The sequence below is a fragment of the Lonchura striata genome, chromosome 6 (genome assembly GCF_046129695.1).
Source record: "Lonchura striata isolate bLonStr1 chromosome 6, bLonStr1.mat, whole genome shotgun sequence".
Classification (NCBI taxonomy): Eukaryota; Metazoa; Chordata; class Aves; order Passeriformes; family Estrildidae; genus Lonchura; species Lonchura striata.
The window spans coordinates 52,901,961-52,929,345 of record NC_134608.1 but is presented as its reverse complement, the minus strand read 5'-3'; the positions used below and the strand labels follow the sequence as shown (position 1 = coordinate 52,929,345).

At 47.7% G+C, this 27,385-nt stretch overlaps 1 protein-coding gene across 1 annotated transcript in view; it reads left to right on the top strand.

Moving 5' to 3' along the window:
* EPS8L2 (EPS8 signaling adaptor L2) overlaps nucleotides 1–21,902 on the top strand; it is a 48,949-nt gene extending 27,047 nt beyond the window's left edge. Inside the window, exons 4-21 of the mRNA XM_021556027.2 lie at nucleotides 2,845–2,909; nucleotides 6,942–7,103; nucleotides 7,392–7,541; nucleotides 7,668–7,747; nucleotides 7,870–8,009; nucleotides 9,423–9,502; nucleotides 9,977–10,103; nucleotides 10,445–10,533; nucleotides 11,999–12,073; nucleotides 12,745–12,893; nucleotides 13,040–13,166; nucleotides 13,522–13,637; nucleotides 15,511–15,622; nucleotides 16,381–16,488; nucleotides 17,333–17,474; nucleotides 18,568–18,751; nucleotides 19,158–19,290; nucleotides 19,626–21,902. Coding sequence (XP_021411702.2) covers nucleotides 2,845–2,909; nucleotides 6,942–7,103; nucleotides 7,392–7,541; nucleotides 7,668–7,747; nucleotides 7,870–8,009; nucleotides 9,423–9,502; nucleotides 9,977–10,103; nucleotides 10,445–10,533; nucleotides 11,999–12,073; nucleotides 12,745–12,893; nucleotides 13,040–13,166; nucleotides 13,522–13,637; nucleotides 15,511–15,622; nucleotides 16,381–16,488; nucleotides 17,333–17,474; nucleotides 18,568–18,751; nucleotides 19,158–19,290; nucleotides 19,626–19,697 — 2,111 coding nt within the window. The 3' untranslated portion in view covers nucleotides 19,698–21,902. The remainder of the gene's footprint in view (nucleotides 1–2,844; nucleotides 2,910–6,941; nucleotides 7,104–7,391; nucleotides 7,542–7,667; nucleotides 7,748–7,869; nucleotides 8,010–9,422; nucleotides 9,503–9,976; nucleotides 10,104–10,444; nucleotides 10,534–11,998; nucleotides 12,074–12,744; nucleotides 12,894–13,039; nucleotides 13,167–13,521; nucleotides 13,638–15,510; nucleotides 15,623–16,380; nucleotides 16,489–17,332; nucleotides 17,475–18,567; nucleotides 18,752–19,157; nucleotides 19,291–19,625) is intronic.
* Nucleotides 21,903–27,385: the final 5,483 nt, after the last annotated feature.

Genomic DNA, 27,385 nt, shown 5'->3' with positions numbered 1-27,385 from the left:
CTGTACTGGTGCCACAGCCCTAGAGTTCTTCTTGCCCTTTGCCTGTGTAATATCCAGATTCTTTCACTGCCACAGATCTGAAGGTCATAGCAGGAGATATACAGAGGTGCAGATGGGTGTTTGAGCTAATCTGGGGAAATCATCACTATATTTCTGCAATGCTTCTCTATCACATAGGGATTATGCAAATTCTCCACATCCTGGGGCCAGGTTAGGGGTTGGATAACACCTGAAGGTGCTGAGGTCCTGTTGCAGTACACTGTAGAAATGCCAAGTGTCCCGGTGTGAGGTGTCAGATGAAGCAGGAGGAAACCAGCTCCTCCTGCTGCTGCTAACAGGCCAGCATGCATCATACAAAATTCAGCAGGTCAGGGACAAAGCTGTGCAGAAGGGCAGGGTGGAGCCACACAGGACAGCTGACCTGCCTTCTGAGGTATGACTGGCAAGGGAGTTCACCTGGGCAAGGGAAAGGATCCCCCCCTTGAACAAGGAGTCAAAAAGATTTTTCTATAGGCATCATTGACAGAATCCCAGAATGGTTTGGGTTGGAAGGGACCTTAAAGCCCATCTCATTCCATCCCCTGCCAAGGACAGGGACACTTTCCCAGGTTGCTCCAAGTCCAGTCCAGTCTGGCCATGGATACTTCCAGGGATTGGGCAGCCCCATCATCTCTAGGCAACTTGTGCCAGGGCCTCAGCTCCCTCACAGGGAAGAACTTCTTCCTAAAAGCATTTTGGGATCAGCCCAGCCCAACCAGAGCCAAATTTAATCAAAGACAAATAATGATGCATCTTGGAAAGCCCTGCAGTGTTTCACCACATTGTTTTGAGTAAATAAACCAATAAACACTCGTTTTCTTTAAAGCACCAACACTCCTTGGATAGATGTGGCCCAAACCTGACTCTCATGATCTGCAACCTGGTTCTTTTATTCTTCCTGTGTTTAAATCAAAACTAAGTGCTAGAAAAGAAGGAGATTTCAGTGTTTTGGCACCCTGCTGTCCCCAGAAAGTCTGGTTGGTTCCAGACCTCATGGTCTTATTTGTGGATGCCAGCAGGAAACACAAAAATAAAAGTTTCCATGGGTGTGGGGGCCAGGTAGAAACCAAAGAGACAGAAGGGATTTCAGGAGAACATGCAGAAACACCCCATTTCTTGCCCTGGGCAGCTTCTGGGACATCACTTGAATGACATCGGGAGACAAAATAGAAGCACTTTGTTCTAGTTCTGTGACTCGTGGAGGTAATACAGAAATTCCTCAAGGAAAAATCAACAGAGGGAAAGGAAACATCTGCATTTCTCCCTATCCCAGGGCTTGCTGCTATCTTAATAAAGCTGCAAAGGACTAAAGGGGCTTTGCTCTCTTGCACTCACTGAGTGCAGGTGATGAGAAACTGAGCTATGCAGAGTTCTGAGGTTTTGGCCAGCCCCCAAAACTTCCAAGGGCTTCTCTGAACATTTTCTCAACAGTGCATACTGAGATCTCCCCTGACTGCGACATGTGCAGCTTCTTTGAGTGTGGAGGAAGGGGAAGAGGCATTGGAAGGGATCCCAGGGAGTCTGAGGGCAACCAGCTGCTGCCCTGACCACTGCTATAGCTCCATGGGCTGTTTTCCTACCAGGAACACAGACCTGTGCTAACCTCCCACTGGAAACCTCATCCCCCTGGTATTCCATCCTTCCTTCAGGGACTACCAGTTCTCAACACAGCTCCGCACCCTTCCTCTCAGGGCTGGAGACATTTGCCTGTCCGAATGTAAACTCCCTTTGTTTCCAGACCACCCACTTCAGCTTTTTCCACTCCCTTTGGAAAAGGAGGGGATGGGATGTCTTAAAACCCAAATCTGTCTCCATCCCACATGAATGCAGTGTTCTCATTTCCATCAGTGTCATCTATTTACATGAGAAATGCTCAGGGAGGAAATTGAGGTTACTGAGAGGAAAAAAGTGCCTCACATCAGACCCAAATCCCTGTGGGATGTGCTGCCTGTGCCCTACCCCAGACCTTGCCCCACATTTTAAGTAGGACAGACTGCAGTTAAAGCCCCCAGCAACCAGAAAGTGCCATTGAGCCTTTCCTGCCAGCCTGAGGTGGGAAGGGGCTGCGCTGCAATATTAATTAGTGTATTCAAGGCCACTCTGAAATGGCTGAGCAGGGAGTTGGGCTGGGTGTCTGTGGTCTTTCCCCTGAACCATTCTCACTCCACCTCTGAACTGGTGCTGGTGGTGTATGAGACACAGGCTCAGCCCTGCATTCTCCATTAATGCCTCTGCCAATATTCCCACCAATGAATCAGTAAATCACGTCTACTGGAGAACATCCACCACTCCAGCGCTGTCAGCAGTCAGGCACAGAGGCAAAACACTGCTGTGTTTTTTCAGCTACAGGCACAGAGCTACAAGTGTGAAGTACTCGTGTATCCTGCCAAGTTGGTGGCACAACCTAAAGAGTGTTAGCATAAGTATTAAAAATCTTTAGGAATCGTGTTGAATTAACTTCTACCCACCCTTGCCAGGCTCCAAAGAAGAGCAGTGATATCTTTTCATGATCCTTATCACTGGAATATCTCTGGGTGCTCAGTACGCTCCCCAAGCTGTGAGCAGGATTGTGCTGAGCCCAGTGCACCAAGAGGAGCTTGATTTGAAAGCTCTTGGCTGGTCAAGGAGAAAGGTGAAATCCCCAAGACAAAGCTCAAGGAAAGGCAATGCTTGTTCTAGAGAGACACCTGCTGGCAATGCCCACGGAGCCTGAGCTGGAAGCTTGGGGACTGTGAGAAAGACTCAGAGATGTAATTCTCAGATCCAAATAAAAACAACTAATGTTTCTTTTCTTGTTTCTTACAGAACAAAGGAAAAAATACTCCAACTCAAACATCATTATGCACGAGACTTCCCAGTACCATGTCCAGGTGAGCACACAGATGCAATGGAGTGCTAAAGGGGCTGAGAGGCCAAGGTCAGTGATAGGTGCCCGTAGTGCAGTGTTCCCTGTGGTTTGGACCTTTACGATGCCAAGGGGGAGTTGGGAACGTCCTTACCATTAAAGTCTCAAGTCACTGAGTAAAGGAGAATGAGAGTAAAAAAATATTTAAATAAACAAGAGGAATTATGTACAAGGAAAGAGGAAATAGAGAAGCTGTTGTCTTCTCTCTCCTCTGTGTGTAAAGGAGAGCAGGAAATGTTGTCCCTCCTGTTACCCTGTGATCAGCAAACCCTCTGATCAGCACAGACAGGTTAAAAGCAGAGTTCCCATGGTGGTTATTGGAACTCAGCTTTCCAAACAACAGAGACCACATGGACTATCAGCTTTCAGCTCTCCTCAGCACTGTGTCCTCTCAGGTAACACAAACCTCTTCATACAAAACAGGCAATAAGTCAAATCCATCTCCCACACCCACCCCAAAAGGAGAAGCCGTCTGGCCATCCCGAGCTTGGTGATGCCTGTAATGCAACATGGTGGTGCAGGACTCCATGGAGGAGATGGGGCCATTCATCACTGAAAACTGAGCAAGGCAAGACAGGAGAACACTTCCTCAGGTTCATATTTAGGAGATGTGGCCACTTAAAAGCCTACATTTAGACTTGTAAAGGGCCTGTTTGGAAAGAGGTACTGGTTTCCATTGGAGAAACCAACTCAGTGGCTCAGAAGTCTCTTGTGGATGCAGAGAACGGACTTTAAACGGCGACATGTAAATGAATTCTTTATTAATTATGCCATAAGCCACCCATTTGTGAGTCTCTCCCCTGAACTTTGACCAAGGCAAACAGGCTTGCAGTGGCAGGCAGTGAGATAGAATGAGGTTTCCTTATGGGAGGCATTTTATACCCTTAATCAGATCAAAGTTTAATGGTGGGTGGAGTCATTGCCCATTCTAATAAAAGCTGCTGTATTTGAATGTCTATATGGATGAAAAAGAGTTTTGAGGGATAAAAAAGACAGCAACAAGCTTCTCCCTCTCCATCCACCCATATCTACAGAAAATGGAAACCAGAAAAATATTCTAATGATTAAGTCAGACAAGTAGCTTCCCCTCCATGAAAACTGACTGAACTTTAAACAGCAAAGGAATTTATGAAGCTTGTAAAGGTGGTGGATAAAAAAATAGAAGAGATAAAAATGCCTGTCATCTTGAGTAAACACATTCTCCTCACTGCTCTGAAAGAAAAGAGCTTGTCATCTCTGCACTGATAAAACTGACTTTGCAAATACCTTCCCATGCACTATTTTACAATTACAGTAACATACACCCAGCATGTTTTTCGTTTGTGATTGCATTGCTAATCTCAGCTTTCGGCTCACATACCTGCCAGGAGTTCTATTTAGACAGTGCCTCGCCCCATACCTTTGCTTGATGAACACAGGAATGGGCCTTGCATTGTCCTCTTCTCTCCTCCTTCCTCCAGACTTTGGGAGTCATCTAACAGCAAAGGGGTCACCACAAACCCTATACACCCCTAATGGCCAAGAGCATGTTTAAAGATTTTCTGCTAGGTCTACCAGTGCTTTAAATCTCAGGCTTTCACTGCATCCGCCCTGTATGGAGCCAACTGCAACAACAGTTCTTGTCTGTGCTTCCTCACAACCATCCAAGGCTCTGTGCTCAGAGTGCACACATCCCTCTCAGGTCCATCTGGTCTATGCCAGACCCCACATCCACAGCTTCTCCAAGTTCTACAGCAGGACATGCTGGAGCAGCATCAGCTTTTGCTGCCTCTTAATTTGCTTCCTATTTTGCATTTACCAGGGCTTTTACAAGGAGACATTCTTTCCCATAATTCTTTCCCAACAGTTTTGTCATCCTCTTCCATGGCCCACTGATGCACATGTCAACTGTGGACACAACCCACTGGGTTACTGAATTAGCTCATGAGTGCATCAGCACCAGAAAGAAGCTCCTTGATCCCTAAAATGGTTATGACTGATCACTGTGAGAAAGCAGGAAGATACGGGATCAAAGGGAGAAAAACCAGGCAAAACTCATCCTGTTACTACAAATTTCCCATCAATTTAGGATTTGTTTTAAAACACCCCCCAGTTTTCAAGCACTTGCTTTGAAACCAGATTACAGAATGTGTACATCAAAGAGAAGCACGCATTTCACTGCTGCCCTCCCCACAAAACTCTGAATGCTCAGCAGGATCATTTTTGGAGTGGCCACACTGCTGTCCCTGGCCCCTCAGGGCAACTGTACCTGCTGGGATGATTCTCTTGCTCTTGGGGTTAATCTGCTCCTGGCTCTCCATCTTAGCCACTCCTGCTGAAGTGCCTGTTCTATACCCTACTGAGCAAGGAAACCAGCATGAGAGAGAGAGTCATGCTGGTGGATGGGCCTTTGATATTTCAGGGACAAGCGAAAAAGCTGGGATCTGGCTCAATAAGGTTCCAAGGGTTGCAGGCCCTTGGACTGCACAGATACCTTGGTCAGGCCTGTAACTTATCCCATGCAAGAACCTGCTTTTCTCTGCTGGAGAAAGTTGGTAAAGACAGGGGAAAGTTAGCTGCTTTTTTACACAGGCACATTCACCTTCCCTTCTTACCAAGAACATAGCTTGGCAACAAAAGAACAAGGTGAAACAGAACCTTGTTCCTTCCTGAGGTTTTTTTTGGTTGTTTTTTTTTTTTTTTTTCTTCTTTCTGAGATTTTTTTTCTTTCCCTGCTATCACCTGAACATGTGGCCTGGCTGTGTTGTCACTGCCCCAGGGACAAAAGCTGGGCAAACAGCTTGGCTGCTCTGAGTCCCAGCTTTTCCTGCCTTGCAGTCCCCTCTGCTAGCAGACAAAACCAGTTCTTCCATCCACAGGGAACAGCACTTACTCACATGACCTTTTGGAGTGGCCTTCACCCACTGCTGGTGGGCACACAACATTTGTATGTGACACACCTCTCCTTTCCACAGCTGCCTCCCTGCCCACCATTCCCTTCCCATGGAGCTCCAGGGGCCCACCAAAGCTGCAAGTGTTGCCCCACTACACAAACTCTGTACATACAGATGCCAAGTTCAAGGCTTGGATCACCACACACTTCAGGGTGCAGTTGCAGCAGGGATGGGAAAGCAGCTTGGATGGCTGTGCTGTAGCTGAGCTGCTCCTGGCCCAAGAGCACACACAGGCCAGTGAAGGAGGGGAGGACAGCATAGAAAGCCTGGCTGATGGGAGAAGACCATGGGCTGGTTTACAGGATAGGTGAAGGGAGGTAGGAATACCAGGATAACCAAGCAAAACCACAGGGCAGGAAAGACAAACAGCAAAAAATCCTTTCCTCCAGTCAGCAACAGCCATTTTTACTACTATGAGGCCTGATTTGGGTATTTTTGGGGAGAAAAGCCCCCCCAACCCTAAGGGGGGCATAAAGGGCTGGTGTAGAGTGAGCTGCCACGTTTGGAGCTCCTGCAGGCTTTGCAGCATAGAAGCTCTTCAGAGTAGCTGTTCCCAGAGCATGGGACCCCACAAATTGCATGGATCCCACTTGGCACAAAGGACCAACACTTGCTCATGGCTTGTGTGAGCTCTTTGCCTAGCACAAATCCCACACAAACAGGTTTGCTACACAAGACAAGCAAAACACAAGTGATTTTATAGTTTGGCAAGCAAAGCATTAGTTTGACTACTTCAAAGCCAGGTTCAGAGTGGCCTGGGGAGTAACTCATGTGTGTGAAGCATTTGCCCTGCTGAATAGGGATAAGAGCTGCTGGATTGATGAGAGTAATATGCAAGTGGTGAAACTGGCTATGAAAACCCATTGTGAAACCCAAATCTTTCACTGCCACCACCAGGCTGGTACCAACAACCAAAACTGTTTTGTGCAGCAACACTTTCATGCCTGAGCTCTGAGAAACTACAAACAGTAATTGTAGCCTCTAGAGATGTTTTCATCACCAATTTACACAGCCCAACAAACATTTTCCACCTGTTTTTATCTCCTTTCTCTCCCCAACTTCAGCATTTGGCCACCTTCATCATGGACAAGAGCGAGTCCATCACAACAGTGGATGATGCAATCCGGAAACTCATCCTGCTCAACTCCAAAGAGAAGATCTGGACACAGGAGATGCTGCTCCAAGTGAACGACAAGTCCATCCGGCTGCTGGACTGTGAGACACAGGTACCTGAAGCCCTGTGGGGCTGACCCCAGACTGAAGTGTGGGGTGCAGTGAGTGCCCTTTCCATTCTGCCTGGGAAAGGGCAAGTTCTAAGAAATACAAACCAGAGTGAATCACTACCAAAATCCTCTCCTGGATTAGAGTCAGCCCTGCAGCATGGGAACAGGATGGTTTTAGCAATGACAAACTAAGAAAGATCAGCCCAGGGATCCCAGGAGTTCCTGCACAGGACCATTCCCTCTCAGTTCAGTAGTTCCCCATTGCCTGACACCTTCCCCCTTCTCTTGCAGGAGGAGCTGGAGGACTTTCCCCTACCAACAGTGCAGCACTGCCAGACAGTGCTCAATCAGATGCGCTATTCCTCCATCCTCCTGCTCGTGTGTCAGGATTCTGAGCAGCACAAACCTGACATCCACTTCTTCAACTGTGATGAGGTGGAGGTAAGCAGAGCCCTCCTGCTTGGTGTGAAACAGAACAAAACACACTTCTTGCTGTCTGCCCTTTCCCCCAGCCTCCAACCCTTCCTAAAGCCAAGCCCTTACAAACATCCCTGTTTTATCCTCAAGGCGGAAATGGTTCATGAGGACATAGAAAGTGCCCTGGCAGACCACAAGCATGGGAAGAAGATACGGCCACAGACACTCAAGTAAGTGCTGCAGGATACAGCTGGGAGCAGCAACAGTTTCCAGTGGTTTAGTCACACTCAAGGCTCTTGGAAATGGGATCTGTGACCACTGATGGGGTTGTTCTGTGTCATTTTCCTTGCAGAGCAAATCAGGAAAAGATCAAGCAGAGACAATCCATCCTCCCCCCACCTCAAGGGCCAGCTCCCATCCCAATCCAGCATGACATGCGAAGCTCAGCAATGAACAGGAACAGGGTGGCACCTCCTTCCCAGCATGATCCAGGTACTTGGAGCACACAGGAAGTCTGTCCTGGGCATGGGAGACTAATTAACTCAACCAGCCAACCTTCCTCAAATGATCTGTGGTGAAAATAAGTGTTGTAGCCACTGAGCATGTTCTGCTCAACAAATAAAAGCTCCCAGAAACTCTTTGTAACAACACCCTTATGTGGGGGATACATAAATGCCAAAAAAGCAAAAGACCTTCATAAGCCATCACATGAAATTTGAACCAGGTGTTGATGATCTTAAAATGTATAGACAAGACATTTGGTCAGAAAGGCAAATTCCTGGCTCTGCTGACTTCACAGGAGTCAAGATTTCACCCTTGAAAATCAACTGGTTTTCATTAATTCTTGTAAAGTCAAATTTGGAAATGCAGATCTGAACTCACCCCTCTAATGTGCTCATCTAAAGTCTGATTCCAAAACCATCCTGACTTCAGCCCATTTGAGTTGGCTTGAAAAAAACTGGTATTTTCCTTTGGAGAAAGAAGTAACAGAAATAAGTTCCTAGGAACAGAAACAAGCTCTTTCTCTGACAAAAGATCAAAGTGATGAACAAACCGTAAGCATTTTGTACTCCTGCCTATCATACCATTTTCTCTTGGCACTCATCTTTATTTTCAAGGAAAACACATAATAAGATACTATAACACATCCAAAACACTCATTTGCTGGGATGACTTCTGAAGCCAAGCAACTCCTCTGGCTGCTGAATGGAGAACTTACTTCAGGCCCAGTTCTGCATCATAAAAGGATTGTCTCTATTTCTGAGCTGGACCATGAATAAACATCTCTATTCTGATGAAAAGCAGCCACTTTTACCTCTGCCCTTCCAATGGTGCTCACATCAGCAGAGCTGGGAATTCCTCTAGGCAGGATTTCTGGCTGTAAGTGCACAGAGTCTGGCAGGAGAGCAAATGACAGGAGAAAGCCTTGAGTAATGCCTGTTTGCCGAGATTCCTTCTCTACTAAACACCTTCCCACTTTTCCTACAAAACCTGTCCTGGTGGGGCACCTCATCCCCACATTTACAGATGCTCTGGACTTGCCACAGTCCTTTGCCAAAACTGCCTCCTCAGTTGTCCCAGCTGGCAGATCCTGCTGTGCCAGCCCTTTCCAAGCCCCTGTCCTGAGCTGACGCTGCTTGCTTTGCATGAGGGGCCACCCCAGCAATTGTTCCTGCTGCAATATCTCCCCCACAGTGCGCACGTGGCTTCTGGAAGACAGGAGGTGCCTCAGGGTTGGGCTTTTTTGCAGGATGATTGGGATTTAGCACCTATTATTCCTGAGGCGCCATCATAACCCAGAACAAACACCCAAGCTGGGAGCTACCATCTCATGGGTCCCTGCCTTTCATGGAGCCTATTTCCAACCTCTGATAGTAAATATATTTTTCTCTGCCTTGTTTGCAGACTATGAACGACGAAGCTCTGGCTCTCATGACCATGAGGAATCCCGTGCCATGTTAGCACAGAAGATTGAAAAGGAAACGGTGGGTGACAGGAACACTGCATGGTCCATAGGTAGGAGCAGAGGCAGGGAGCAAGGGAGAGGGAGCAAAGGCAGGGAGCAGACATTTAATGCATCATCTTGGCATTTTCCTGATTGATACCTGCTGTGCATAAAGATAAGGTGGCCAAAAGTAAGTCTCCATCACCATGTCAGTGACAATGTCCTCTGACCTGAGGCAGCTCTGCTGATTCCAGCTCTGCTCCTTCCCATCCCACTTGGGTTATTTTCTACCCGTCCATTAGCAGGGGTCACTTATCACATTGGCAAGGACAGCACACAGCCAGGCCCAGCAGCTCTGTGCTTGCAAAGGGATGCATTGAGCTGCATTTCATGCCTGGATTACCCACTTGTGTGCATTCTCCCAGGAAATACAGCAGGCCCTGGGATTTGGGCTCCCAGCTGTGCATAGCCCAGGCTCACTTTACATTGGTCCCTTGGGTTTCTGTCCTCACAGCAAATCCTGAACTGCACCCTGGATGACATTGAAGTGTTCGTTGCCCGGCTCCAGAAGGCTGCAGAGGCATTCCGACAGCTCAACCAAAGGAAGAAAGGGAAGAAGAACAAGAAGAAAGGGCCAGCAGGTGCAGTGCAGCAGCCACAACAAATGGGGAGCATAGGGGGGTCATGGATGAAGGCAGGGGGACACCTCAGCTCCAGCCCAGCAAGGCCAGATCACTGCCATGGCACAGCCACAGATCCAGGCACACAAGTCTGGGAGGTGCTGCTCTCTGTGGACACCTCTGGCAGAGCACACAGAGCCTCTGGCACACAGAGGGAGTTTGCCTTTCCCTGAACCCCTGATTTTCAGTAGTTCTGGTCTCCACACACATTTCTGCTGTGCCTTCTGCATGGCAGGCAGATGGAACTTTCCCAAAGGGGATGCTCTGACTAACGTGTCATTTTCTGCCCCTTCTTCTGGCAGAGGGAATGCTGACCCTCCGAGCAAGACCCCCAAGTGAGGCCGAGTTCATCGACTGCTTCCAGAAAACCAAGCTGGCTTTTAACCTCTTGGTAAGACATGGAGGAGTTTCCATCCCATGCAGGGACAGGGCTTTTCCCTGTGTATCCCAGTAGCGAGTGTTTAGAGTGAAACTTGAACAGAAAACACTAACAATGGACAACAGTGTGAATTCCAGGTTCTTCAAAACTCAGGACAAACATAGTGTCAGGCTTGTGCAGGTTTTCTGGGACAAGCTGTTAAGCCAAAACTAGGAGCATAAAGAACATAAGGAACAGAGAAGCCAGAGAGTTGCAGCACCCGGGCCTTTTCGTATCCAGGACTGGGAAGTCTCTGCTTGACTGTAACTAAAGTCCCCCATTCCCTGATATTCCTGGCCACTCTCCTTCTCCCCTGCCAGACCCTCTGTATTGTGAAGGGGATGAAAAGGAAGAGCATAAACATGTCCCCAGTGCTACCAGCTCTGCTCAGTGAAACACAAGAGACCAGCAGGCTAACAAGGCAGCAGTAATTCTGTCAGTTGTGACAAAACTTGTCCAGCAAACACATCCTCCAAGCTCCTTCCTGGGAGGTCATTAAAAAGAAAACCCTAGAGACAGGGTTTGCAGGACACCAAGCTCCAGCCTTTTCTTTAAGAAGCAAATGTGGATAATTCGTGCCTGCTCAGGATCAGAAGGAGCAGCTAATCTCCTGGCAAGAGCCCACGGTTGAGTGTGGAGCAGAGCTGGGTTGAGCGTGGTGGATTCATGCCACACTCCTCACCACATAGCTGCTAAGTCCCTGGGAAGTGCCGTTCACTGGGTCACCCTGCTGCCAGCAGTTATTTCTCACTTCCCATTCCACATTAAAGTTTAATCTCCAGCATTTCAAAAGCTTTGCATTTCAGTAGGAGCAAGGAGCCTGTTTCTCATGGCAGCAGTGCCAGAAGCTCAGGACAGGAGAAGGATCTTGAATGGAAGCACAAACTGGAGAGTTTTCTCACCACAGCTCTGCTGATTGCTGCTACCAAAACCCAATCCTTAGAGTAAATTAATCCCAAGTGTTTGCTCCTCCATTCTGCCACAGTTCACCTCAAATAAAACTGCATTTGGAGCTTTTCAGTGGTCAGGGCAGCTCCAGGTGCCACAGGCAAGAGCTTAGTGGAGACTTTCCCTTGTCAGCAATTGCAAAGGGACCCTCAAAATACCTATCTTGTTGTTTTCACTCATGGAATTAGTGGGATTCTCAACCCTGCAAGAGGCAGAACCAACCATAACTCTGGCCTTTCCTCCCTAGGACTTTCAAAATAAGCCAAGGTTTTGTGTGTCTGTTCAAATTATCTTCCAAGGCACTGATGTAACAGAGAGAGTACTTCACCCATCTAGAAATTAATCAGGAATTAGAAATTTACAAAAATTAAAATTAATTATTCCTACTCTCCTATCCCTTACTCTTCTTATCAGCCAGCAGCACTTCCTCCATGTGACAGAAAAGAGAAGGTACAGTCAGGTTAGGGTTAAACTGTGTTTCTCTTTCCAGGCCAAACTGAGGAAGCATATTCAGAACCCCAGTGCTTCGGAGCTGGTGCATTTCCTATTTGGGCCACTGGAACTGGTAAATCTTATTCCCAGGTCTCACTGGGAACTCCTTTTTTATTTCTACTTCAGGCTTACAAGCAGACAGAATGTGCAGAAGGATTAGAAAACTGCTCATGCTTGGCCACAGCTTTCTCAGGAACTTCCAGAAGTGATGCTGGTTGTTCCTGGCCTCTGATCCGGTTTGTAGCTTGAAGTAAATACAAGAACCCCAGCAAATACCAATCTTTCCATCCAATCAATAAAGCATTACTGTGAACAAAAGGGGCGGTGAACTGTGGTTCCCACTGGGAATCTGTCTGGTCTCACCTTCAGGCAAATACAGCTCAGTATTTGCACTGAAAATGCTTGGAAGCAGAAATCCCAACTTGGAAAAGGAGCCAGAAAGGACACAGGAACAACAAGATACTTTCCATTTTTTGAAGTGTCAGCTTGTGACACTTCACTTGTCTGTAGGAACAGCTCACTTAGAGATCAGATCTTGCTTTGACTCCTACCTAAAAAAAAATTCATGTTCCTCTGAACTGTCCAGTCTCCTTCAAAGACTTAGGTTGATGTTTCTTGAGGTGACTGAGCTGATCCAAGGATCAACTTTGTCTTTGATTCCTGCTCCTCTGTGTGTCCCTGGTTTGACATTTTGACCATTTCTCACAAGTTCTCTCCTCTTTGTGTGGTTTGTGTGTGACCCAGATTGTCAATAGCTGTGGTGGCCCCGAGCTGGCCCGGTCTGTCCTCAGCCCACTGCTTTCTAAAGATGCCACTGATTTCCTGAGAGGACACCTGACACCCAAAGAGATTAACCTCTGGGATTCCCTGGGGGAAACATGGACCAGATCCAGGTGAGGACAGAACTGCCATTTCCCCAGGCTCCCAAGGCAGAGGGGAATGCTTGGATGCCCTGATGCTCCTGCTTCTCCTTTGAGAGGGTGTTCTCAAAGACACATTCATTGTGAATGTCACCTGATATTCCCACTTTGTGTCCTAGAGCTGAGTGGCCCCGAGATGCGAACATCCCCACCTACATCCCCAAATTCCGCAACGGTTGGGAACCACCCACAGAAATCTTCCGTGGAGCTCCCTGGGAAATAGACATCGGACACTTGCAAGAGGAGGTTAGTCCTGTGTCCCTGTGGATCCTCTCATCTCTCTCCCTCCCCTTTTTCCAGAGAGGTGGAGCTGCGGGGGGTGTGGTGGTATTCAACAAGTAGTTGGCTCAAAATTCATTTGAATCTGGTCACTCCAGTTAAACACAGAAAGCAAATGAGGCTGGAAAAGGGAAGCAATAATCAGCCTCTCCCATTTCAAGGAAACAGGACCCTACAATGTCACCAAGCTCCAGGGACACAGGCTTTCCTGAAGAACATCTTGACCAAAAGCTGCCAGCCATGACTCATCTCCCACTATCCCTCTCCTTTTCTTCAGTTTTCCCCTTTCCCAGTAACACTGACTCCATATCTGTCTTTCCAGCTCTCCTCGGCCAACGGATATCCTTACCGGAACTCCTCACTCAAGCGTGGCCAGACGGCTGAGCAGACACAGCCTGGGGATGCCTTCAAACAGAATGTCACTCCACATGGAAATAGGTAATGGATCTGCACCCTCGGAGCTTCAGCTCTTGCCTTGGAACCTCATGAACACACAGGGACACATATGGTGATACTAGGAAGTTTGGGCATCCTGGAGACAACTCCCTGCCACTATTAATAATCACCAAGAGAAAATAAAGATCAGCTGAAGGATTATTCCTGTAAGCACTGTCTGCTGTTTAACCCCCAGCAGCTCTGCAAGGAAAGGAATCCCAGGTGTTTTCCACCATAGGAGACAAAAATATTGACTGACTTCATCAGTCCATCCATAGGTCTTGTTTCCTGACATTAGCTCACCAAAGTGACCTTAAGGATCAAGTGCCAAAGATGCTGCACTGTGCTTTGGCTCTCCAATGTGTGGAGATGTTGGAATCATGAAATTACAGAGTGGACTGGGTGGGACATGACCTTAAAGATTACCCAGTTCCAACCCCCTGCCAGGGTCAGGGCCACCTTCCACTATCTCAGGTTGCTCCAGGCTCTGTCCAACCTGGCCTTGGACACTTCCTAGGATGGGGCAGCCACAGCTTTTCTGGGCAACCTGTGCCAGGGCTGCCCCACCCTCACAGGGAAGGATTTCTTCCCAATATACCATCTAAACCCACCCTCTGACAGTGGGAAGCCATTCCCCCTTGTCCTGTCACTCCAGCCTTTACCCCAGAGTCCCTCTCCAGCTCTCCTGGAGCCCCTTTAGGCAGTGGAAAGGGCTCTAAGGGCTCCCTGGAAGTTTTTCTTCACCAGGTTGAACATTTACAGGTCTCCCAGCCTGTCTGTGTAATGCTCCAGGCCCTTGGAGCACTTCCTTGTCCTTCCTAGCCTCCTCTGGACATCCTTGAGGATCTCTCCATTCATCCCAAAGCGACCAGAGGTTGCACAGACAGAAGCTGCCTACAGGGGGAATCTGCCCTAAGGGAAGGGCACACACAAACCTTGTCCTGCTGGAAACACAGGGCCAGGGAAGAGTAGCCTGAGCTCCCAGTGCTACTGGAAAACATTTCAGCTGAGGAAGGAGCTTTGTTTCACTGGAGACAGCAGCTCCCCCTTGGCTTTGGACACAACCAAATGCAAAACCACTTAATAGAGGCTGAATAAAACAATATATTCCAGTCCTGCCCACCTCTCCCTGGGGGAGCTGACAGGGTGCCAGGTTCTGACAACTCTTAATGAGACAGAATTCTAGAAAATGGAGAAAAACACCTCCCCTTTCTTCAGAAGTCTTGGAAAGTTCACTTTCAAACCCAGAACCAACCAGGCCACCCTTTTGCCTCAGGTTTTTTCCCAAGAGAAAGATGACTCTTCTACCTTTCAACAGCTCCAATGCTCATTTTCCATCACCTGTTACTCCTTGGTACAAAATCTTCATCAAAGTACTTTTAGTTTGGAGTTTAGAGGCTCCATCTGCTTCCTTGTTTACATAAGCTCACACCTTGAAAATTGTCATATCTCTGAGTGTCACCAAAATCTTCCAGACTTCCACATGAATCTTCTGCTGTGACTTGACACATCACTTTGCAGGTATTTGAGTCAAGGTTTCAGCTGACCATCCACTTTTCTGTTACCAGCACGAGTCTGGGAAAAAAACCCTCAGGCCTGACTGTTTTTTCATGGTTTTGTGTTCTAATCTAATCTAAAATATTTATAAGCTTTACTACAAGAATTCAAATCCACAGCAAAAGACTTTAAATCTAATTGTACCAGCAAAATAACTTATTTTTCTCATTTACCCTGTCATTGGTCCTGGTAGGAACATCAAGTGGTAGAGATGCAGTGTGGAACAGGGAAAATACTAGGATAATTTCTCCAGTTTCCATTTTCTTGGCCTTGTAATTGGATGGGCCTCCACTAAACCTCCAGTTTTTCTCTCCTGCAGGAATTTTGAGGCCCAGGGAGCAGCCGTGCCCAGGAGATTTGCCAAAATCCGCTACGATTTCACTGCGCGAAACGCCAATGAGCTGTCAGTGCTGAAGGATGAAATCCTGGAGGTACGTGACCACTCCTGGGAAAGGTGTGTCCCCTCCCCTTCTCAGGGGCAGGAGAGAGCTCAGGATACCAGCAAGCACCAACCCCATTTTCCCTGGTGCTGTCTCAGCAGTGACACGGAGCTTTGCTCAAATCCAAGGCTGGAACAGGCTGCTGGTGCTGGGCTCTGTCACTTCCTCAGCTCAAACACATCGGTCCCATCTTAACCTCAGTGAGGAGGGAGGAAACAACTCCCTGTCGTGCCCTGCTCATCCCCTGCTGGGTCTGTGTTCCTTATTTCCACTTCCCCCTCCACAAGGAATTGTTTACCCTGAAAAACATATTTTTCATTACCTTTCTGTTCCTGCAGCTGGAGAATGTGGGACATGGGCTAGTACTGATCTGTGGTCTGGAGAAAAGGTTTCTGTGCAAAATGTATATTTTTAAAAATTAATTTACTTATTTTAACACAAAAAGACAACAGAAACTCAGTCATTGGAAAAAAAATATCTGGAGAAACAGGGACATTACATAGCAACTATGAATTCTTCAGCACCCAGAGACACACTCCTCTTCATCCTTACGATAAATTGATGCCTTCTAGAAAAAGTTTCAATCCTAGATTACATCTGAGAGCAGCAGATCTAATCAGAGCTCCTGGCCTCAGTGATGTCCTTCTGGCAACTTCACCTTCTGGATGGTCCATCCCCACTATATACTGGTTGTGTATGCCTGAAATCCCATGTTCCCACTAGCAGATTTATTTTTGTCCCTCTCTCAGGTGTTGGAAGATAATAAGCAATGGTGGAAGTTGCTCAACCGGAGTGGGCAGGCTGGTTACGTTCCATACAATATCTTGGATGTGGTGAAACTGGAAGAGCTTGAACAGGTCTGTAGCCAGGTGGTACCTGACTGGTACCAGCTGCAGGGCATAATCTGCCTCTGGGAATAATCTTGTCATCAGACCTCCCTGGATTTCTTAGGATACTATGCACAAGTCAGGATGAACCCTCAGAAGTAGAAAAAATCAGGAGATTCCTGAGTCTCCTATGATAAAACTCCCATTTTTCCATGATTGCTTTCTCAAATAAGGCCTATCCTTCCCATTTGTGCAGCAGCCTCCTGTTTTCCAAATTTTTCCATGTCAAAATTTTTCTTGGGGGTTAAATTAAAGATGGACTCTTCCCTCAGCCCAGTTAGTTCAGCAGCAGGAACACATCACTCGAGTGGAGGCAGATGGAAACACCATCTAAGTGAGAATTAATACTGCAACTTGCACTACAGAAATGTGGAGCTGGAGTGTTCTAAACACCCTAGGGAAGCATGGAATTGCTTCCCTATTTTGGTATTGCAGAGTTTGGACAAAGACAAAGGGGGCCCAACAGGCTTCTGGATAAATCCTTGCTAGTTTAATCGAAATGTCAAAAAACTTCCAGTCTGCTCCAGGCCCTTGGCAGTGGTCATGCTTCACATCCCACCTATGGAGCAGCGAGGCTTTGCCTTCCAATGGGATTGAACACATTTAGCATGTCTAGGAATTCCCTCACACAAACTTCAGACTTTGCCTTGGGTTCTTCATTGCCAGAAATTAACTTCTTCCATGCAGTTCCACCACTTCTTCTCATCAGCCCCACATCAGCACTAGGACAATGCAGCAGTTTGTCCCTCAAATGAAAATGAAAAATGGCAGAAAAAAATTACTACTTTTTTTTTCCTTCCCCCTTTCTAACCAGTCTAACCAGAGGTACAAAGGAGACCTGAGCCCCAGGGGCTATGGCCCATCCAGTCCAACTCACAAGCTGCCTGCCAGCTACGCAGGGGATAAGTGGGGCAGTGAGATGTTATCACGCAACTCTCCACATGACGCCAAAGAACGTAAGTGTGTGTCCCACTCTGTCCCACGCTGGGGTCCCCTGGGTTCGGGTGCTCCGGGACCAGCCCTACCCCAGGGGCTCCCCTTCACCCTTCAGTGATCAGAAATAGAAAAGCACCAGATCTGGAGGCCATTGCAGGTAGGACAAGAGTCAAGACAGCAGCCCTGGAGCTTGTAACACCTCCCAGGTTCTCAGGCAGCCTGGGATGAGCAGGGTAATAAGTGATCACTCCATTCCTCTTTCCTCCTTCCTCCTCTTCCTCCCAAGGAGAGAATTTCCTTTGTCTTTCAAAACACTTAAGTGTGTCTAAGGAAGAGCTCAAGTCAATCCCTTTCTCTCCTTTCCTTTTGCTCATATCCTGCCACACACGCAGTGCCTGCCTGGCTGGTTCCTTTCTGTAGTTCCACAGAATTCCCGGCCAAACAGGAGATCCACATCCCTCCTTCACCCTGTACATGTTGTGGGGGGTCACAGAGAAGGAGAGAGACCAGGGGCCCCGCTCTCCTCACCGCTTATCTCACCCTGTCCACTCTTGGAAGCAGGAGCCCTTTTGGGACATTGGAAAGCCCCGCAATACAAGGGCACGAATCTGTTCCTAACACCGAGTTATTCTCCACAATCCTCAGGAGTTTCACAGGGAAAGTGACACTGGGTGAAGTGTCACTGGAGTTTTCCCAGAATCACAGGATGGCCTGGGATGGAAGGGACCTTCAAGCTCATTTAATTATGAGCGTGTTCCTTGCTCCCAGTTTGTGCTTCCTGCTACTTCTGTTCCGCTGTGGAGCAAAACCTGCAGCCCTGGGATCAGGAAATCACTGATTAGAAGTAGCAGAGAGCACTGAAAGGGTTTCAATCCCAACTCTCCAATTGCAGATTCTCACACATCTGTCCTTCCACATCAGGCAACAACCAAGGGGTGATGGGAGGAAAATAAATGTCAGCACAGGGGCACAGGAAAATGGGAACCACTTTTCTGGGCTGAATTCAAATAAAATGCTGATCCATGCCCCCATTTTCCTTCCAATTTCCCCACAAACACATTTAATGGGATTTTTGACTGAAGATTTTATTTCATTTCCTCCCTGTTTCTATAGAACTTATTCACCAAATGGATGAGCTGAATGACGAGCTGCTAAAGAAGATCACAAACAATAAAATTCAGCCTCCCCACAGGAATTTCAAAGTGGAAAAACCTCAGCAAGTTTTTGTGCCCCTCACCTTTGAATCCAGCACTGAAGAAGTCAAAGCCTGGCTGGAGGCCAAGTCATTCAGCAAAGAGTAAGATTTGCTCTATTGCCACATGAAATGCTCGTCCTTCCCTGGAGAAGGAGCTGGGGAGGCTGCTGGCACCATCTCACCTGGGACAAGTCACTGGGATTTACTTACAAAGCCTGTGTTGTAAATTAGATTTCAACCCTATTAAATCCAGGCTCTATAACCAGGATGTTCAGAGCCCAAATTCACTCCCATTCTTTCCTAGAAACATTTCATTCAAGAAAAATAATCAACAAACAAAACCCATGGCCTGAAATGCTACTGGAATCACAGCTGCCACCCTGGCACAGCCCCAGGGCCCTGTGATATGATCCCAGTGCAGCTCCCAGCCTCTCATCTCCCACTCCTCACGTCTGGCATGGGGCCACCTGCAGCACAACCATCCTCTCCCCACTTTGTGTCTCCCCAGGACCGTGGAGCACCTGGGCATCCTCACTGGAGCTCAGCTCTTCTCCCTCAACAGAGAGGAGCTGAAGAAGGTGTGTGGTGATGAGGGAAACAGAGTGTACAGCAAGATCACGGTGGAGAAAAACCAGCTGGAGGTAAGTGTTTTTCTGGATAATTCCTGATGGAATGGGGGGCTGTGCCAGCAGTATCATATAGATCATTAAAAAAGCATTTTAAGAAACACAGTTGGGGGGGGGAAATGCAACCAAACCTACACAATCAATAAAATACATGTAAGAATTCTGAAGTGTCTTTTAAGCTAAATGGCCCCAAATCCATAAGATCCCCCTGTTTCCACTAATTAATCTGCTTTTTACTGATAATCACCTATCCCTTTGATACTAGCTCTACTCTACAGCATTCATTATAGCTGTCATTTAACTACAGCTTGAAATTCAAATCCAAACTTCCTGTTTTGTTTTCATTCCAGAAAAGCAGAGGAGAGTCGGAGCTCCAAGAAATCATGAAGCGCCGCCAGGAAAGGATTGATTCTGCTAATTAAAGTCTCTCTGCTTTATTTCAGCTTTTAGCCCTAAGTAGTGCAGCAAAAAAGGGAATAAAAGCAATGATTCCCGGCCCAGGCCGGAGGCAGCAGAGCTCCCCTTGGGGTCCAGCTGCCATCAGAGTGACAATTCCTTGAACACTGTTGGGAAGGGTTGACAATGAGACCATCTCCCGCTGGGAAAGGTGTTTTAATTTTGCATGAAGTATTCTTTTTATAACTATATATTTTATACTGAAATTTTCCATGCATGCAATCAGAGCAGGATTCACATGGGGCTGGATGTACAACAAGGCTGCATTCAAAGACCACCAAAGCTTTTCTCCGAGGGCTGTCCCTGCTCCCACCCCTTGCTGGCAGAGCAGGTGTGGCACACAGTCAGGAGAGGCAAGCCCCAAGGCCTGGAGCCTGCACCACGGGAATAAGGCTTTGGAACCCTGCAGGGGTTTGGGTTTAAGGAAAGGCCATTAAAGTTCATCCTGTTCCATCCCCCATTGTGGGCAGGGACACCTTTCACAAGGCCGAGTTTTTCAAATCCTGTCCAGCCTGGCCTTGGACACTTCAGGGATGGGGAGTGACCTAAGGCAGCCCCATTTCCATTTCCTCCTCATTACAGGTGTCCCCTGCAGCCCAAGAGCACAGGCTCGATGACAACTCCCTGTCCCCTCCTGTCCCCCTGTGTCCCCTCATTGGACAAGGCTGGAATGGTAACACACATTCCCAAAGTCTGGCTGCTTCCTTAAATCCACAGACCAGTTAGTGCTGTCTCTGAGCAGCTGAAATGAGCTCTCAGTGCCTAGAAATGAGCAGGAGTGACACACAAAGGGATTTGAATGTGGACATGGGTGAGTTCCACCTGCCCACTGCTGCTGATGCACAGGCCTGGGCTCAGGGCAGCTGTGCAGCCCTTCCCTGGGCCGCTGATCCTCCACTGGAATGTTGTGGTGCTGCCAAACCCGGCCTCAGACCAGGAGAGGATAAGCCCTGACCATTTGCTCCCATCCCAGGCACACCCACAGCCCTTCCCAGGGTGTTGGTCACTCATCCCCACCTTCATGTTTCCACTGTAAAAAGTCAGCTGAAATGATTCCCAAATAGCTGAAACTCTAAAGCACACTGGGAAAGGCAGGTTTAACTCCAAATAAATGGGCACAAGAAAAAAAAAAATCTAATTTAATGCAGGATGTTGCTCTTGACTTCCTGTTGTCCTTCATGAAGATATGTGCATTTGTATATAACAATCTGTAAATAGGGGGTGAGGAAAATCTCTCTCCCTAGAGCAGAATTAGTGATTATACTTCCAAAATTTACTCACAATTTCAAAACTCAAGCAAGCAGCATAGTTCCTGTCCACAGCAAGTTTGGCACGTTGCTTTTCTATCTCTATAACTGACAGACCAACCTGATTGCAAAGCAGTGAAGCAAACACAGCTCCAGAGCTGCCACAGCCAGGGACAGTTGGGTTTTCTCTCTCAGCAGGTGCTGAGTCTTTGCCCAAATTTGTGTCTGTCCTTGTACATTTAATGGAAAAAGCTTTAACACAGCATCTGGGGAACTCGTGTCTATATCCGAGTGCACCAGTGCACCTCAGTTTTGGCTTTATTGTTAAGTGTCTCCAATGGATAATCTGTTTTCTTCATTTGAAAGAGGACACTGCTGGCACCAGCAGAATTAGGGTGCAGGCAGGGGGGGGGATCCTGGGTTTAGTCACAGCCTTGCTGGGATCTGAGAAGGGCACTCACCTTGTCAGGGAGGGATGAAGAGGACAATCCTCCTGAGAAGCCCTGGCTCTGGATTAAGGTGGAAAAGAGTAGGATGGCAAGCACAGGAGGTGAAAAATTTCTACAATGAAAATAAAAACAAATGTTGAGCTAGGAAACACCCCACCTTCTAGTCCTGGGGTGTACAAGAAAGCAAATCACAGGGAATTACAGTTACCTGGGATTTTAACAGGAGTGTACATGACAGCTCTCTAAAACTGGGAGCCACAGCAGCACTTCCTAAAACAGATGTCTCAGCAGACCTTACTGCAGAGGTCACTTTTACAAATTTCCATGCGACTGAGCTGTGCACCTGATCTGTTTGTACTGCCTGCAGACACTGCTATAAAGTACTGTACGTGATGTAACTGAGCAAAGGAGACAATGATATAACCATGCACTGTACAAGAGTTATTAAAATAGTTAAGTTATACTTATAAATCCATCTCCGTCTCTTTCACTGTGTTTTCATAATGGTTTGTCACTGACAGTCTCAGAAACTCAGCAAAATGTCTGAAACCACACATTTCCTCTTGGGTTTGGGGGCTGACATTCAACACGAAGGGTGTTATGGCCTGGATAGCTGTGTTTTAAATACGGGCTAAGCATGACAAGGCTGTACAAAAGCACATTTGTGCCCATCTGGAAGGGGAATGACTGTGGAAGCCATCCTAGGTGGAACAATATAAAAAGAGGGAACAGCATAAACTCTTGACTCAGGGCCTGTTACACAGATTCTCCAATTCCAGCCAAGAGCTGTCCTCAGTTTCAGAAGGCAAAAGTTTTGTTTTTTCTTTCCCCCAATAATTAAGTTACTCAGTTGAAATAACTGATAATGCCTTTTGTAGATGTTTTGAGGAGTTCAATTTCCAAGTAGGACCACACTAACAAGATCAGCTCCTCTACAGCCGAAATAGAGTTTAGGCAAACGAAGAGCCCAAAACAGCTGCCCTGCTGGGCCGGGGGCTCTCTCAGCAGCTGGAGCTGTGCCCGACATTTCGAACCTTGCACGACGGCAGGGGAGGGACCGCAGAGCGCTGCGCTTCTGCAGCGGGGCAGCAGTGCCGCGGCTCCGAGCCTCCCCTCACGGCCGCCTCCCTCCCCTCACGGCCAGCCCGCCGCCATCTTGCGGCGCCGGCGGCCATGAGGGACGGGCGGCTTGAGGGCGGGTCGGGCGCCGTGCCGGCCGCGGGGAAGACCCCCGGGTGGTTCTGAGGACCGGAGACCCCGTGGCCGGGAGTCCCCGGGGCCGGCAGAGCCCCGGACAAGCTCTGCTGGGGACAATGGCGGCGTCAGGGTCGCCAGGGCGACCGGGAGCAGCCAATCAGAGCCGCTCTCCTTCCCACCGCCCCGTCCCGGGAGCAGCCAATCAGAGCTGCTCTCCTTCCCCCCGCCGCGCCCCTGGAGCAGCCAATCAAAGCCGCTCTTCCTCCCACGGCCCCGCCCCGGGAGCAGCCAATCAGAGCCGCTCTCCTTCCCCCCGCCGCGCCCCGGGAGCAGCCAATCAGAGCTTTCCTGGAGGACTGTTTTTCCTGGATATGTGTAAATACAGGCATTCCTTTTTACTCTCAAGTTAGTGAGGTTGAGGTTGTTTCCCTTAAAATTTAAGTGTCCAGGTTTTAGTTCAGCTCCCCTGGCCAGGAGCAGTGGGGTGAGTGTGGCAGTGGGTGAGGGCTGGAGCTGAGAGTGCAGATTCCATCTGTGGCAGCAGCCTAGGGAAGGGATCGGACATGTCCTGGAACTGCCCAGACTGCAAGAATTGAGGGGGAACTGACCTACACAAGTAATTCAGGCTCCCACAGAAAGCTGCTGGGCTGCGGTTCCAGGCCAGGAGTGTCAGGAACATGGTATGCTCAGTGGTTAATTTCCTTGGAGCTCTCAGGATCAGGATGAAATGGTGTTCATGGCCCATGGGAAAGCCGGGAGCAGGGTCAGAGTTGTAACTGTGTCTCTTTCCTCCTCTCTGCAGGTCCTCCAGGATGCCCCAGAGTGCCCTGGCTCATGACAGTTTAATCTGTGTGGAATAGCTTCCGTGCCTGGCTGTGCAGCTTCTGAGTTCCTCATTTTTGCAAGAAAGTATTAATTCCCTACTCTGGAGATTATCTCCAGTTTTACCTGTAATTGTTTCTCCTCTCTGTTCACTACTGATTGCCTGATTTTTACCTCAAGTATGTTCATTCTCTTCCTTAAACATTACCTCCGATTTTATCTCAAAGCTTTCCCTACCTGTGCACTACTGATTGCCACAGTTTACTTCAAAATATTCATGCTCTTCACTAAAGGCCACCTCAAGTTCACTCCTGACGTTTTCCCTATTTATGCACTACTGATTATCTCAATTTTTACCTCAAATCAGCCATTCTCTATGTACAGATACTGGACAGTAAACCATAGAAAAATTTTAAAGTCTGCACCAGGAATAGCAGAAAGTTTTCCATGAATAACAGAAGTTCCTTTTTTACATCCTCAGCCTGGGACTGCAGGACTGAATCTTTGCGACCAAGAGACAAAGAGTTGTTATTAACACTTATACCTCTTAAATGCTGTCATTTCTCAGACAATTGTGCCAGCACTGACCTACTCCCATATGCCTGCAGTGCTTTGGGGAGGAGCAAGATGACATCCCATTTCTGTCTGTAAAAATTTCAAGATCATAAAAAGTCATTTCCCTTCTCTCTCTCTGACCCATAACCAAAGCAGCTGTGTAGAACAACATGGACTATTCATGAAAGGGATTATTCAGTTGTGGGAAAAAAAAAAACCTAAAGAAAAAAAAACCATATCAAATTTCAAGGTGAAAACACTGCTTGTTAACAGGAGCACACAAGCTCATTTAAACATTGACTGGAACTGCTCAGTACTGCAATCAAAAGAAGAGCCAGCTCCCTTTAGCTGTCCTAAGAGGCCTCTCAGTGGGCATCCCTTTTCCTCTGTGCTGGTATTTAAATCTCTCCCAGGAATTTCCAATCCCCTACACTATTATCATCCCATCTCCAGATCATAGACCCCCTCTTAACTTTTGGATGAGTGGCAACATGAGACTCTATTGAATGCAAAACAAGTCCACCTCAGCCACTGTGTAAGGCCCCACCTGTAACAAAGAAAACCAAAATTAATGCATGGGTTTAGTGGCACGCAGGCCAAATCCCAGCATGTCAGCTACTCACCATTTAAGTGTCCCCAGGTCCTTAATTCTTCTGTCAGAAATTGAGCATCTGTGAACATAAATTTTGAACAAATTAAATAGGGTGACTTTCCTAGAATAACTCCAGGCCATGGATGTCTCTTCAGTGCAGCTGATAACAGGCAAGAGAACTACAGCAAGCTCAGGGAGATGCAGTCAGGGATGGGCACTTCCTAAAGACCCCTGTGCACCTGGCTGCTCTTTGCCCTTTATTTGTAAAGAAGGGGGTGGCAGCTGCCCAGGAATGCTGCTCAGGGACATGGGTCCTTTGCACACAGAGCATGTGAGGGGAGTTGTGAGGAGAGAGAGGGAGAGAACAAAGAAACAGAGCCTGTTTTCCTTGTTTCTGTTCCTCAGTCATGAAAACTGCAAAAAGAAGGACAGATCCATGCTGTGAGCACTGCCCTGACTTTGATGGACCTTTTCTCCCTTTGCTTAGGGCTCTCAGCTCTGTCCTCTCCAGAGAACTGCTGCAGGAGCATACCCAAGTTAGTCACAATCCAGGGATGCAGCCATTCCAGAGGGGGAGCAGTTGAGAGTAATTTACAGAGACTTTTATCACACACAAATAAACACTGAGTTTGACTTCACTGAGCTGCAGCACAAAGCTGCTCACAGCAGGCAAAGGCACACAGCACCACTGAAACAGCATTGGGGCTTGGAGAAACACAACCCTGTCAAGTCAGGGGAAGGCATTTGGGAACAATCTTTGCTGGCTGTGTTATAAATTGAGGCAAATAATTCGATTCAGCCTTTTAAGATCAATTAATAATTTTATTAATTATAGCAAGCTATAACAAGCAAACAGCGCTGGGTGTAGCTAAGGGAGTCCACGCTCCCCAAGGGCTGACACCCCTCCCTCTCTTCAGTCACTTTTTTATACTTTTCTTGAGAGCTTCGCATTCATATCTCCTCTGGTTGTACTAGGCTGGCAACAGTTGATTTCACAAGTGGGGTGATGGGTCTCCTTCTGCTGCGGTTATCAGTTCCAGCCAGTCCTGCAAGATCTTTGTTATATATATAGTCATTACATTGTTTCACAATATTTGCTTGTGGTTACCAGCCTTACCCAAGCCTGCAAGTTCTATGCACCAACCCCCACACTTTTCTTCTACCCTAATTCCACACTCTTGATGAACAAATAAGTCAATGCAGTTCTTCACAGCTGGACAGGATGCAGGCATCAGGCCTCAGTCTACAGCAATAATTCCTGCTCATCCAGCAAGTCCCTGCAGACAGTTCAGCCCCGGAGCAGTGGCATTTTCTGCCCCTTGCTCTAACATTAATTGGGAATCAACACTGGTACTGCGGAGAATCAACACAGAGCAGCAATCCTGGTGCTTGGCAGGGGCCTGGGGCATCCCAGTCCAGGCCCTTGACTTCATTTGCGTGCTTCTACTGCAGGTAACCTAGCATGGGAACTGGTAAATCACAGACCATACAATGAGACACCTCCGGAAACAGAAATAAATTCCAGCTGCAGCAAATCCCACTGCTACATTTAGAAACCCTTCAGCAAAACCACTGGAAAAACAATAGTGACATGTGGGGACCTAGAGCTCCAGGGGACTGAGGAGAAGGTGGGCAACAAGCAGCCAGCAAAGAGCTTCCACTATTTCTCACTCCAGCCACTGCAGCAATGACAGCTTCCCTGGAATTTCACATCCCAATGTGTCCTTCAAGTTCAACAGGTGAACATACAGGTACTCCAGGACTGATTTCCCTTGGACCTCAAGAAGCACAGACCCTCTGGGAGGAAGTTAAATTCAAGGGCTGATGTCAACAACTGTCTTCCCCCTTGCACTCTTCCCACATTTTCTCCTTCTAAGGGGATGCAGGTGCCAGTAGGCAAAACTGCCTTTCAATCAGTACAAAACCTGCCTGAAAAGACCAGGACTCCAGGAGCCAGCACCCATTTCTCCTGGCTTTTCTGCTTTCAGGTATTTTAATTCCAGAGGTGCTCTTCTACCAAAGTAATTTCCTTTTTTTTTTTTTTTTTTTTATCTTGAATGAAGTTTTAAAAAGCTAAGTTTAATGAGTTCATATTTTGATTACTTGGAATTTTCCAGGGCAGCACTCGCTACGATCCTGCAGGCTCAATGACCCCTCTGGTCTGCCTCAAGCCTTTACATCCCATTTTCCCTGGTCAGTGTTCCCATGAACAGAACATACAACTCACCATGGACATGTTCAAAGTCCAGTTTCATGCCTGGAGGTGACAGACCAGATGCAGCAACACCAAAAGCCAAATTCCAGGCTAGTTTTTCCCCTTCCAGCTCCTCCTATTGTTTCTCCATCTCTCCAATGTTTGTTCCCTTGCCCGCTGGAGTTGTTTGTAGGCTCAGGGTTCCCAGTGCTGCCCAGTTCTCTTCCCAGCCCTGAGTCCCTCTGGCACAGCCATACACTTCTGGGAGCCACTTTGGGAGTGGCTAACTATGTATTTTTCATCCAAAAAGTGAGAGGTTTCTGTGACACCAAAGCAGAACTCATCGCCAGTTACAGGAAGCGAGCGCCTCATGAAAAACGACAGGATGAATTTAAGACAGAGAAATAACGTGGAGAATCAGTGAGTACCAGCGGTTAGCAGAAGGAAAGCGCGAGAACACACGCCAGCAGGCACAGGAATATTCCTTTCAGATGAGATAAACTGCGAGAGCATTAACTTTGAAATCACTTATTTTTCCCCGCCGGCTGGCATTGGTGAGGCGGGAACTGCATTTCCCGTGATGCTTCGGGCCGATGCA